The following is a 12,438-nucleotide window of genomic DNA, read 5'->3' on the forward strand; positions in this document are numbered from 1 at the left end:
GTGACAACCTCATGAAGCTGGTTGAGAAAATGCCAAGAGTGTGCAAAGCTGTCATCACGGCAAAGGGTGGCTACTTTGAAGAATCTCAAATAAAATCTATTTTGATATGTTTAACACTTTTTTGGTTACTACATGATTCCATATGTGTTATTTCATAGATTTGATTCCTTCACTATTATTCTACAATGTAGAAAATAGTACAAAAATAAAATCAAGACAGACCCTGGAATGAGTAGGTGTGTCCATCCTCAAAGTAGATATCCCCTGATCAAACCCAGACTAGTTGTGGTACTTTGCTGTATGTAGGAGTTGGACCAATGACAGGACCATTGGTGCCCTCTAAAGGAGCAGATTGACACTACTACCAAAAGGTGGGAGAGGAGGGAAAAACTGCCTAGTGCGTGATGTTGAGAGGTCAAACTCAGGGGCAGCAGACACGCTCTATTGCTCAGCAGTAGCGGCCTTGTCCCCAGGTCCAGCCTACATTCACTGGGGAATGTCAGTCATGACACAAATATTCACACTGTGCTCAATGTTATCTGGAGCAGAATCAGCAATTCTAATTAACAGTGCACTGCAAATGTTTTCCTGTTCGCCCTCAAGAGTACGTCATGGCAACGGATCATTGCAATAAACCTTGACACTCACTGTCGCAACCGTTCCAGACAGTTTAGTGGACAGCATTGAAGAAATGGCGACAGGGAACATTAATTTGGTGCAAGCAAACCTGTCAGCTATCCTTGGCAGGGAATGTTTGCGCAGGTTACTGATAAATTAACTGGTCCTTTCAACATCAAGCAATAGTTAACACAAAGGAAACCGCAACAAGCTCCTGAACTAATAGTCATATCCCTGTATGATGTTGGTGCCAGAAAAAAAACATTCAATCTTAGTGTTATCCCAATAACGCATTACCTTGTGGCACCACACAGAGCACACGTCATATTAATTAATGCAAGCCAAGTGATAAATGTAATAACATTGCCTATATTATTTAAGGCTGACACAAAGGAGTGGCAAGAACACTAAGGTACAGTACAGGGCACTAACCTGGCAGGCTGGCTGAGACTGTATCCAGGCCCGGGATGAGAGAGTCCACACACATCTCAGCCTTCACTGCTGATGAAAGAGGAGGAGACACGGTCAGATAAGGAAATTAATGAGAAGAGAGAGGAAACCAAAGAGCTCCAGCTCCAGAGAATAAAAGGTAGATGAGACGGACTTCAGTTCATAAACAACCTGAAACATCTCATGTGTGGAGAGGATACAGGAAGGGGAGAGGAAGGCATGCAGACAGGCAGGCAGGCAGAAGAGCCTGTTACCATTGCTGTTGCCCTCTGCAGAGCTGCTGAAGGGGTCAGCCAAGGGTAAAAGGTCAGGGAGCAGCAGAGATGTCTCAGGGGACTTCAGCCCCTCAATCAGCTTCTCTGTGAGAGGGACAGGGGGATGAGAGGAGAGGACAGGGAGGAAGGCAATGAAAGAGAGAAGAGAGAGAGAGAATGTGCATAAGAAAAGTATGAGCAGGGAGAGAAAAAGGGAGACTGATGTAGGACTGAGGACAAGGGAAGATGCAGTGCATTCGGAAAGTATTCAGACCCCTTGACTTATTCCACATTTTGTTACGTTAGCCTTATTCTAAAATGGATTGAATATTTTTTTCCTCATCAATCTACACACAATATCCCATAATGAAAAAGCAAAAACTGTTTGACATTTTTGAACATTTATAAAAAGTTTTTTACTGAAATATCACATTTACATAAGTGTTCAGACCCTTTACTCAGTACTTTGTTGAAGCACCTTTGGCTGTGATTACAGCCTCGAGTCTTCTTGGGTATGACGCTACAAGCTTAGCACACCTGTATTTGTGGAGCTTCTCCCATTCTTCTCTGCAGATCCTCCCAAGCTCTGTCAGGTTGGATGGGGAGCGTCGCTGCACAGCTATTTTCAGGTCTCTCAAGAGATGTTCGATCAGGTTCAAGACCGGGCTCTGGCTGGGCCACTCAAGGACATTGAGACTTTTCCCAAAGCCACCCCTGCGTTGTCTTGGCTGTGTGCTTAAGGTCATTGTCCTGTAGGAAGGTGAACCTTCACTCCAGTCTGAGGTCCTGAGCGCTCTGGAGCATGTTTTCATCAAGGATCTCTCTGTAATTTGGTCCATTAATCTTTCCCTCGATCCTGACTAGTCTCCCAGTCCCTGCCGCCAAAAAACATCCCCACAGTATGATGCTGCCACCACATGGGAGCCCAACTCCAAGTGGGCTCCCATGTGGAGCAGTGGTCTAAGGCACTGCATCTCAGTGCTAGAGGCGCCACTACAGACCCTGGTTCGATTCCAGGCTGTATCAAAACTCACCATGATTGGGAGTCCCATAGGGAGGTGCACAATTGGCCCAGCGTCGTCAAAAATAATTTGTTCTTAACTGACTTGCCTAGTTAAATAAAGGTTAAATACATTTTTTTTTTAAGTAGGCCGTCATGTCCCTTTTACTGAGGAGTGGCTTCCATCTGGCCAATTTACCATAAAGGCCTGATTGGTGGAGTGCTGCAGAAATGGTTGTCCTTCTGGAAGGTTCTCCCATCTCCACAGAGGAAATCTGGAGCTTTGTCAGAGTGACCATCGGGTTCTTGGTCCCCTCCCTGATCAAGGCCCTTCTCCTCCGATTGCTCAATTTGGCCAGATCTAGGAAGAGTCTTGGTGGCTCCAAATTTCTTCCATTTAAGAACGATGGCGGCCACTGTGTTCTTGGGGTCCTTCAATGCAGCAGAAATGTTTTGGTACCCTTCCCCAGATCTGTGCCTCGACATAATCCTGTCTCAGAACTCTATGGACAATTCCTTCAACCTCATGGCTTGGTTTTTGCTCTGACATGTCCTGTCAACTGTAGGACCTTATATACACAGGTGTGTGCCTTCCCAAATCATGTTCAATCAATTGAATTTACCACAGGTGGACTCCAATCAAGTTGTAGAAATATCTCAAGGACGATCAATAGAAACAGGATGCACCTGAGCTCAATTTTGAGTCTCATAGCAAAGGGTCTGAATACTTACATAAATTAGGCATGTTTATTTTTTTAAATAAATTAGCACAATTAAAAAAAAAAAAAAACTGTTTTCACTTTGTCATTATGGGGTATTGTGTGTAGATTGATGAGGAAAATGTTTTATTTAATCCAATTTAGAAAAAGGCTGTAAAGTAACAAAATGTGGAAAAAGTGAAGGGGTCTGAAAACTTTCCGAATGCACTGTATGTACGCTAGACTCATCTAAGTACAAATGAGAACATGATCATTATATTATCTTGTTGAGAATTAGTTGGTAACGTTTAGCAAAGTGTAGCAGCTGTTAGTTCTTGGATTTGTGAAGTCATTCTATTGGCTGGGTATTTTGCCATGAGGAATGATATGAAGACACCGGTCTTTTCCTTCACTCTTCAGCAGAGGCACATTCAAAGGTTAGGAAAAACTAAATCACTCCTAGTGTGATGACAGAGTGCACAGACCATGCTTGAGTAGAGGACATGTTAATTTCAGGCAGGTAACACCATTCATGTCAAACAAGTAGTGGAGAAAAACAGCATGCCTTCAAAAGGACTGCTAGCCTTAAACCACCAACACATCATTCCCTCCCACCAACCAATGACGTGGAGACGAATACAAACACAGCAGCTAGTCAGTATTTCATCTTTATTGGCTCATTAGTTGACGGACTAAAGAGCAAAATTTCAGCCTCACTCAACAAAAAAGGTTAGCTACCATAGCACCATTCCACAGACAAGGCCTATATCAATGACTGTCTTTACACGTCTCTTCTCCACTTTCATCACTGAACAAGTGTTGGATCAGTCAGCACTGTTAGACACCTGACTGACAGCATCCTTGTTAAATAAGCTTTGCTAGGTGTCCCAGGGCCGTGCCACAGACAAATCAGGAGGACTGCCTTCAGGATGTGCCTCTCCAGCAGGTTAGTGCATCCAAACAAACTGAGTGCAAACCAGGTGCATGCATGTGAGTAAGTATCTTCTGGGTCAAAACCTAAACTCCATACATACTTACAGGTGACTGGCTGCTATGGAGAGACAGGGGGGCAGAGGACTTGGGGCAGGGGGCTCAGAATATGACACAGCACAGCTGCCCATTTGCCCCCTTCACTAAGGGAGAGAGGTCATAGGTCGCAGGTCAATGATAACAAACTGCTATGACACAAAGTCTGAACTCCAGAGCCTTATTTATACTGAACAAAAATATAAACGCAACATGTAAAGTGTTGGTCCCATGTTTCATGAGCTGAAATTAAAGATTACAGAAATGTTTCATATGCACAAAAAGCTAATTTCTGTTCAATGTTGTGCACACATTTGTTTACATCCCTATTAGTGAGTATTTTTCCTTTGCCAAGATAATCCATCCATCTGACAGGTGTGGCATATCAAGAAGCTGATTAAACATCATGATCATTACACAGTCGCACATTGTGCTGGGGACAATAAAAGGCCACTCAAAAATGTGCAGTTTTGTCACACAGCACAATGCCACAACTGACTGCAGGAATGTCCACCAGAACTGTTGCATGTTCATTTCTCTACCATAAAGCCACCTCCAATGATGTTTTATGGTATTTAGCGGTACTTCCAACCGGCCTCAAAACCACAGACCACGTGTAACTACGCCAGTCCAGGATCTCCACATCCAGCTTCTTCCCCTGCGTGATCGTCTGAAACCATCCACAGGCTGACCACCTGTTACGCGAGTGCAGCATCAAAAGGACCTTGTGGCTGCAAGGAGCCAAGGTAAGTTGCTAGCTAGCATTAAAACTTATCTTATAAAAAAACAATCAAACTTCCTATAATCACTAGTTAACTACACGTGGTTGATGATATTACTAGGTTAACTAGCTTGTTCCGCATTGCATATAATCAATGCGGTGCCTGTTAATTTATCATCGAATCACAGCCTACTTCAACTTCGCCAAACGGGTGATGATTTAACAAAAGCGCATTCGCGAAAAAAGCACAATCGTTGCTCCAATGTACCTAACCATAAACATCAATGCCTTTCTTAAAATCAATACACAAGTATATTTTTTTAAACCTGCATATGAAGTTAAAAGTCATTCATGTAAGCAGGCAATATTAACTAGGGAAATTGCGTCCCTTCTCTTGCGTTCTGTGCAAGCAGAGTCAGGGTATATGCAACAGTTTGGGCCGCCTGGCTCGTTGTGAACTGTGTGAAGACCATTTCTTCCTAACAAAGACTAATTAATTTGCCAGACTTTTACATAATTATGACATAACATTCAAGGTTGTGCAATGTAACAGCAATATTTAGACTTAGGGATGCCACCCGTTAGATAAAATACGGAACAGTTCCGTATTTCACTGAAAGAATAAACGTTTTGTTTTCAAAATGATAGTTTCCGGATTTTACCATATTAATTACCAAAGGCTCGTATTTCTGAGTGTTTATTATATTACAATGAAGTATATGATTTGATATTTGATAGAGCAGTCTGACTGAGCGGTGGTAGGCAGCAGCAGGCTCGTAAGCATTCATTCAAACAGCACTTTCCTGCGTTTGCCAGCAGCTCTTCGCTGTTCTTCAAGCACAACACTGTTTGTGACTTCAAGCCTATCAACTCCCGAGATTAGGCTGGCAATACTAAAGTGCCTATAAGAACATCCAATAGTCAAAGGTATATGAAATACAAATGGTATAGATAGAAATAGTCCTATAAATCCTATAATAACTACAACCTAAAACTTCTTAACTGGGAATATTGAGGACTCATGTTAAAAGGAACCACCAGCTTTCATATGTTCTCATGTTTTGAGCAAGGAACTTAAACGGTAGCTTTTTTTAAATGGCACATATTGCACTTTTACTTTCTTCTCCAACACTGTGTTTTTGAATTATTTAAACCAAATTGAAATAATAATGTTCCATTATTTATTTGAGACTGAATTGATTTTATGTATTATATTAAGTTAAAATAAAAATGTTAATTGTTCATTCAGTATTGTTGTAATTGTCATTATTACACACACACACACACACACACACACACACACACACACACACACACATATACATATACACACATACATATAAACCGTCCGATTAATCGGTATCGGCCTTTTGTGGTCCTCCAATAATCGGCATCGGTGTTGAATAATCATAATCGGTCGACCTCTAGTTCACATCATTTACTGACTGGTTTTCTGACTAGGGCTGTGGCGGAAGGCAATTTCATCAGCCGGTGATCGTCAAGCAAATAACTGTTGGTCTCACAGTAATTGACCATTAATTAACAAACACATTTAGCATCTCCTGGCTTCCACACATGGCTTGTAGGCCATTTTAAAAAGTCTAATAAATCCATGTAATATAGCCTACACCTTCACAAATCCATGATATATTTTAGACAGGTCTAAAAAAAAGCATGATATGACAAAAATGGAGTCTATTTTAGAATAAAAGAATAGCATACCGAGTAGTCCTTATGTTAGGTCCTGATGTGGGTATGACAAATGGCTGTGTGCTACACTAGTTAATTTAGCAGACAAGATTTGCTTATAATTCCGTGGCATGCGTGCATATGTACTCACCCCTTTGCTATGAAGCCCCTAAATAAGATCTGGTGCAACCAATTACCTTCAGAAGTCACATAATTAATTAAATAAAGTCCACCTGTATGCAATCTAAGTGTCACATGATCTCAGTATATATATATATATAACACACACATACATACACACACCTGTTCTGTAAGACCAGTAAGCAAGGGGCACCACCAAGCAAGCGACACTATGAAGACCAAGGAGCTCTCCAAACAGGTCAGGGACAAAGTTGTGGAGAAGTACAGATCAGGGTTGGGTTATAAAAAATATCCGAAACTTTTAACATCCCACAGAGCACCATTAAATCCATTATTAAAAAATGGAAAGAATATGGCACCACAACAAACCTGTCAAGAGAGAGCCTCCCACCTAAACTCACAGACCAGGCAAGGAGGGCATTCATCAGAGAGGCAACAAAGAGACCAAAGATAACCCTGAAGGAGCTGCAAAGCTTCACAGCGGAGATTGGAGTATCTATCCATAGGACCACTTTAAGCTGTACACTCCACAGAGCTGGGATTTACGGAAGAGTTTCCCAGAAAAAAAATAAGCAAACATGTTTGGTGTTCACCTGTGGGAGATCCCCAAACATATGGAAGAAGGTACTCTGGCCAGATGAGACTAAAATTGAGCTATTTGGCCATCAAGGAAAACGCTATGTCTGGCGCAAACCCAACATCTCTCATCACCCCGAGAACACCATCCACACAGTGTAGCATGGTGATGGCAGCATCATGCTGTGGGGATGTTTTTCCATTGGCAGGGACTGGAAAACTGGTCAGAATTGAAGAAATGATGGATGGCGCTAAATACAGGGAAATTCTTGAGGGAAACCTGTGACAATGACCCTAAGTATACTGCTAAAGCAACCCTTGAGTGGTTTAAGGGGAAACATTTAAATGTCTTGGAATGGCCAAGTCAAAGTCCAGACCTCAATCCAATTGAGAATCTGTGGTATGACTTAAAGATTGCTGTACACAAGTGGAACCCATCCAACTTGAAGGAGCTGGAGCAGTTTGCCTTGAAGAATGGACAAAAATCCCAGTCGCTAGATGTGCCAAGCTTATAGAGACATAACCCAAGAGACTTGCAGCTGTAATTGCTGCAAAGGGTGGCTCTACAAAGTATTGACTTTGGGTGGGTGAATAGTTATGCATGCTCAAGTTCTGTGTCTTTTTTGTTGTTTCACAATAAAAAATGTTTTGTATCTTCAAAGTGGTAGGCATGTTGTGTAAATCAAATTATAGAAACCGCCCCCCAAAATCCATTTTAATTCCAGGTTGTAAGGCCACAAAATAGGAAAAATGCCAAGGGGGTGAATACTTTCGCAAGCCACTGTATAGGCCGGGCTACATGAGGTGAAAAAAGGCATTGTTTCTTATGCTGGGCATCATTCACAAGTGATAATATATAATTCACAAGTGATAGGCTAACATTGTCACCCATCAGACGATTCTTGATTTAATCTTGTCTTTACATACACTAAATAATATGTGTGACATTTGTTTTGATTTAGAATGGACCATTATCATACACCTGTGTCGAAACAGGCAGCGGAAAAAATACAGTTGAAGTCGGAAGTTTACATACACTTAGGTTGGAGTCCTTAAAACTCGTTTTAAAACTCGTTTTTCAACCACTCCACAAATTTTTTGTTAACAAACTATAGTTTTGGCAAGTCGGTTAGGATATCTACTTTGTGCATGACAAGTAATTTAACCAACAATTGTTTGTTTACAAACAGATTATTTCACTTATAATTCACTATCACAATTCCAGTGGGTCAGAAGTTTACATACACTAAGTTGACTGTGCCTTTAAACAGTTTGGAAAAATCCAGAAAATGATGTCATGGCTTTAGAAGCTTCTGATAGGCTGATTGACATAATTTGAGTCAATTGGAGGTGTACCTGTGGATATATTTCAAGGCCTACCTTCAAACTCAGTGAATCTTTGCTTGACATCATGTGAAAATCAAAAGAAATTAGCCAAGACCTCAGAAAAAAAATTGTAGACCTCCACAAGTCTGGTTCATCCTTGGGAGCAATTTCCAAACGCCTGAAGGTACCACGTTCATCTGTACAAACAATAGTACGCAAGTATAAACACCATGGGACCACGCAGCCGTCATACCGCTCAGGAAGGAGACGCGTTCTGTCTCCTAGAGATAGCGTACTTTGGTGCGAAAAGTGCAAACCAATCCCAGAACAACAGCAAAGGACCTTGTGAAGATGCTGGAGGAAACAGGTACAAAATATCTATATCCCTTATAAAACGAGTCCTATATCGACATAACCTGAAAGACCGCTCAGCAAGGAAGAAGCCACTGCTCCAAAACCACCATAAAAAAAGCCAGACTCCGGTTTACAACTGCACATGGGGACAGAGATTGTACTTTTTGGAGAAATGTCCTCTGGTCTGATGAAACAAAAATATAACTGTTTGGCCATAATGACTATCATTATGTTTGGAGGAAAAAGGGGGAGGCTTGCAAGCCGAAGAACACCATCCCAACCGTGAAGCACCGGGGTGGCAGCATCATGTTGTGGGGGTGCTTTGCTGCAGGAGTGACTGGTGAACTTCACAAAATAGACAGTATTATGGAGGCAGGAAAATAATGTGTATATATTGAAGCAACATCTCAAGACATCAGTCAGGAAGTTAAAGCTTGGTCGCAAATGGGTCTTCCAAATGGACAATGACCCCAAGCATACTTCCAAAGTCAAGGTGTTGGAGTGGCCATCACAAAGCCCTGACCTCAAACCTACAGAAGATTTGTGGGCAGAACTGAAAAAGCATGTGCGAGCAAGGAGGCCTACAAACCTGACTCAGTTACACCAGCTCTGTCAGGAGGAATGGGCCAAAATTCACCCAACTTATTGTGGGAAGCTTGTGGAAGGCTACCTAAAACGTTTGACCCAAGTTAAACAATTTAAAGGCAATGCTACCAAATACTAATTGAGTGTATGTAAACTTCTGACCCACTGGGAATGTGATGAAAGAAATAAAAGCTGAAATAAATCTCTACTCTTTTTCTGACATTTCACATTCTTAAAATAAAGTGGCAATCCTAACTGACTTAAGACAGGAAATATTTACTAGGATTAAATGTCAGGAATTGTGAAAAACTGAATTTAAATGTATTTGGCTAAGGTGTATGTAAACTTCCAACTTCAACTGTACATGTCATCAATGCACTTAAATATCAAATGGAGGATGCTTTTCATCATGGTTTATTTTAATTCCAGCCAGGTAGGCATTACTCCTGTTGTAAATATAAGCAATGTGCCTAATATTAGGAAAGCTGAGAAATAAATATAGTAGGCCTTGCCTATAGAAAGCTGATGGGATCCTCCTCTTTTTAGTAGAGGCCATCACTGTTTTCTCCTGCAATTGCATAGCCTATAGAAATGTTGCGCAAAATTAGCTCATGGGCTCTCATGAACTGTTTGATTAGATTTTCAAATACATTTTCATTGATGTCAGTCAGAGTGATTAGAGGGACACTAGAGTGCTGAGTACCAGGCAGTTAGCAAGTTTGGTAGGCTACTAATGACCATCAGCAGCATCAGAGCTTGGAGAAGCCTAATTTCCGTGACTAAACGGTCACGTGGAATTTGACTGCCGTCATGACTCGTGACCGCCGGTGTGGCGGTAATACGCTCACCGCAACAGCCCTATCTGTGACCAACAGATGCATATCATATTCCCAGTCATGTGAAATCCATAGATTAGGGCCTAATTAATTTATTATATGAATTGTAACTCAGTAAAATCTTTGAAATGGTTGCATGTTGTGTTTATATTTTCGTTCGGTGTAGATGTATGGCTCTGGTGTACTGCTCTTTTGGCAGCATATAACAGCAGCAGCACCTGTGAGGAAACGGGTTCTCTTTCCAATCACCTTCTCACATTTGATATGATAATTGAATAACTAGACTAGATAGTATGGCCATCCCTTCTGAAAGGGCTTTACATCTGGCCTGTGGCTATATGAACTCCTGTAGACATTGTGCAGTGCTATCCCAACAACAGGGGTGCAGTTCCTGTTGTGGGCTCTACCAGTGCTGTGTGCCAGTAAATCCTCAGTGCTCTCACTCTGTTTGTGCCCTGTGTAGAAGACTGTGTGCGTGGGGAGAGGACAGAGAAGATTAACCACACCCAGATTATGTAACAGCCGCAGGCAGCCTTTTAACCCCTCAGCTCAGTCCCCACTAACTGACAACACTGGCATCCACTGACTGTCATTGGAGAGATTATGTGGGCCTTACAGGGAATACAGCCTAGCCTGGGCTAAGACAAACTGAGGACAGAGTATTTCCCCTGAGCCATTTTGAAAAGCAATCAATTACCAACTGAAGGAAGAGCTCAGATGTGATGCTGAACTTTCCCACTGTTCTCAGTGACAGAGGCATTCTAAAGCAGGCACCTCCAGAGGAACAGCAATCCGATTAACAAAGGAGAATGTGTCCTTCAGGTAACCAGGCAACAGTAGTCAGAGGCACGGGTCCACAAGTGTGAGGCGATCCAGCTAAGGTCTCTATTCATAGGAACTGAAAGGGAATCAATGACGCTAACAGGACAGGGACAATAGGACTACAGAGCAAAGCCATGTCACCCCAGACTCATGATCTAAACAATGGCTTTAAACATTAGATATAGGACACATACAATCCACCAACATGAGTGTCTCAGGAACATCTATGGGCAGGAATTGAAACACACTGGATGGAGGATTAATGGTAAAGTATGGATCCTGGCAGGACAGAGAAGTGGAACCTTCTAACACATTCCACAACAATGCTGCATGCTGGGAAAGGGCGTTACCTGTGGTGTCAGAGAGGGAGAGGGCGTTAAAGGGGTCCGGGACACTCAACATCGCTGAGCCTGCATCCAAACCCAGGATGTCAGCAGATCTCTCAGCTTAACATTACACAGGGAGAACGAAAGAGGGAGAAGGAGAGAAAGAAGGAGAGAAAGCAGGAGAATAGGGGGAGGAAGGATGTTGGAGAAGACGGGATGGTCAGGTTATGATAGTTACTGATCTAATAGAAAGTCAACAAGATGTAAGAGGACAACAGCGCTGAGGAGAACAAATTACACAACAGTAATTGGTTTGGGCGCAGACAAAATTGTCTCACAGTAAGTTTGGAGAGGTTCACTTGACAGCTCAGACCGATACATCTCTCTATGAAAGAATTCTACAGAGGTGGAGAAACATCGGCCTTCAAAATAAAGATTTACAGAGAAGAAGCCGGCAGATAAAATCACAAGGACACCACATGGGAAATATGTAGAGATGAGGGAGAGGGATAATGACGTCTGTATGACACAGGGAGAGAGAGGAAGGCTGGTGAACATGTGGGGTCTTACCTGGGAAAGCCTTGCATGTGGCCCCAGCAGCAGAGACAGGCTGCAGCCCTGAGATGAGGTTCTCTGTGGAGAGGCTGGCCCTCTCCCCTGTTGTAGCTGTCATAAAGACATACACAATTAGAAAACAACATCACCTCTGATAATTTACCTATCTACCATCTATCCATTGCACCTGTAGGTGTCTATACACAGACTGGACTTTGTGGTCTTACTCTCGGCCAGCTTGGCAAAGTCCTTGTTGAGCAGCTCCTCTGCAGAGAGCTTGGAGAAGTTGTCATCACCAAAAGGGTTCCAGCTGCCAGTGGGTACAGAGGGGGCTGTCTGGGCACCGCCCTCCCCTGGCTGGTACACACTCTGCTGGGAGGAGCAGGGGGAGCCAGAGGGGGTGGTGCTGGCTGACCTACAACACACACAGGAAAACACAAAGGTTACAGTGGAAACCATCC

General features: G+C 42.6%; 1 protein-coding gene across 9 annotated transcripts in view; it reads right to left on the reverse strand.

The window, feature by feature from the left end:
* LOC106579842 (AP2-associated protein kinase 1) overlaps window positions 1-12,438 on the reverse strand; it is a 68,349-nt gene that overhangs the window by 12,370 nt on the left and 43,541 nt on the right. For 4 of the 9 annotated variants that reach the window (XM_014160118.3, XM_014160114.3, XM_014160111.3 and 1 more), the window contains exons 13-17: window positions 12,205-12,392; window positions 11,993-12,088; window positions 11,447-11,542; window positions 1,323-1,427; window positions 1,051-1,119 (exon numbers count right to left, since the gene is read on the reverse strand). In XM_014160118.3, the coding sequence (XP_014015593.3) occupies window positions 1,051-1,119; window positions 1,323-1,427; window positions 11,447-11,542; window positions 11,993-12,088; window positions 12,205-12,392 (554 nt within the window). The remainder of the gene's footprint in view (window positions 1-1,050; window positions 1,120-1,322; window positions 1,428-11,446; window positions 11,543-11,992; window positions 12,089-12,204; window positions 12,393-12,438) is intronic. The other 5 variants (XM_045703113.2, XM_014160117.3, XM_014160121.3 and 2 more) reach the window with 3 other exon arrangements.

This window comes from Salmo salar, chromosome 20, assembly GCF_965601325.2.
Source record: "Salmo salar chromosome 20, fSalSal1, whole genome shotgun sequence".
Classification (NCBI taxonomy): domain Eukaryota; kingdom Metazoa; phylum Chordata; class Actinopteri; order Salmoniformes; family Salmonidae; genus Salmo; species Salmo salar.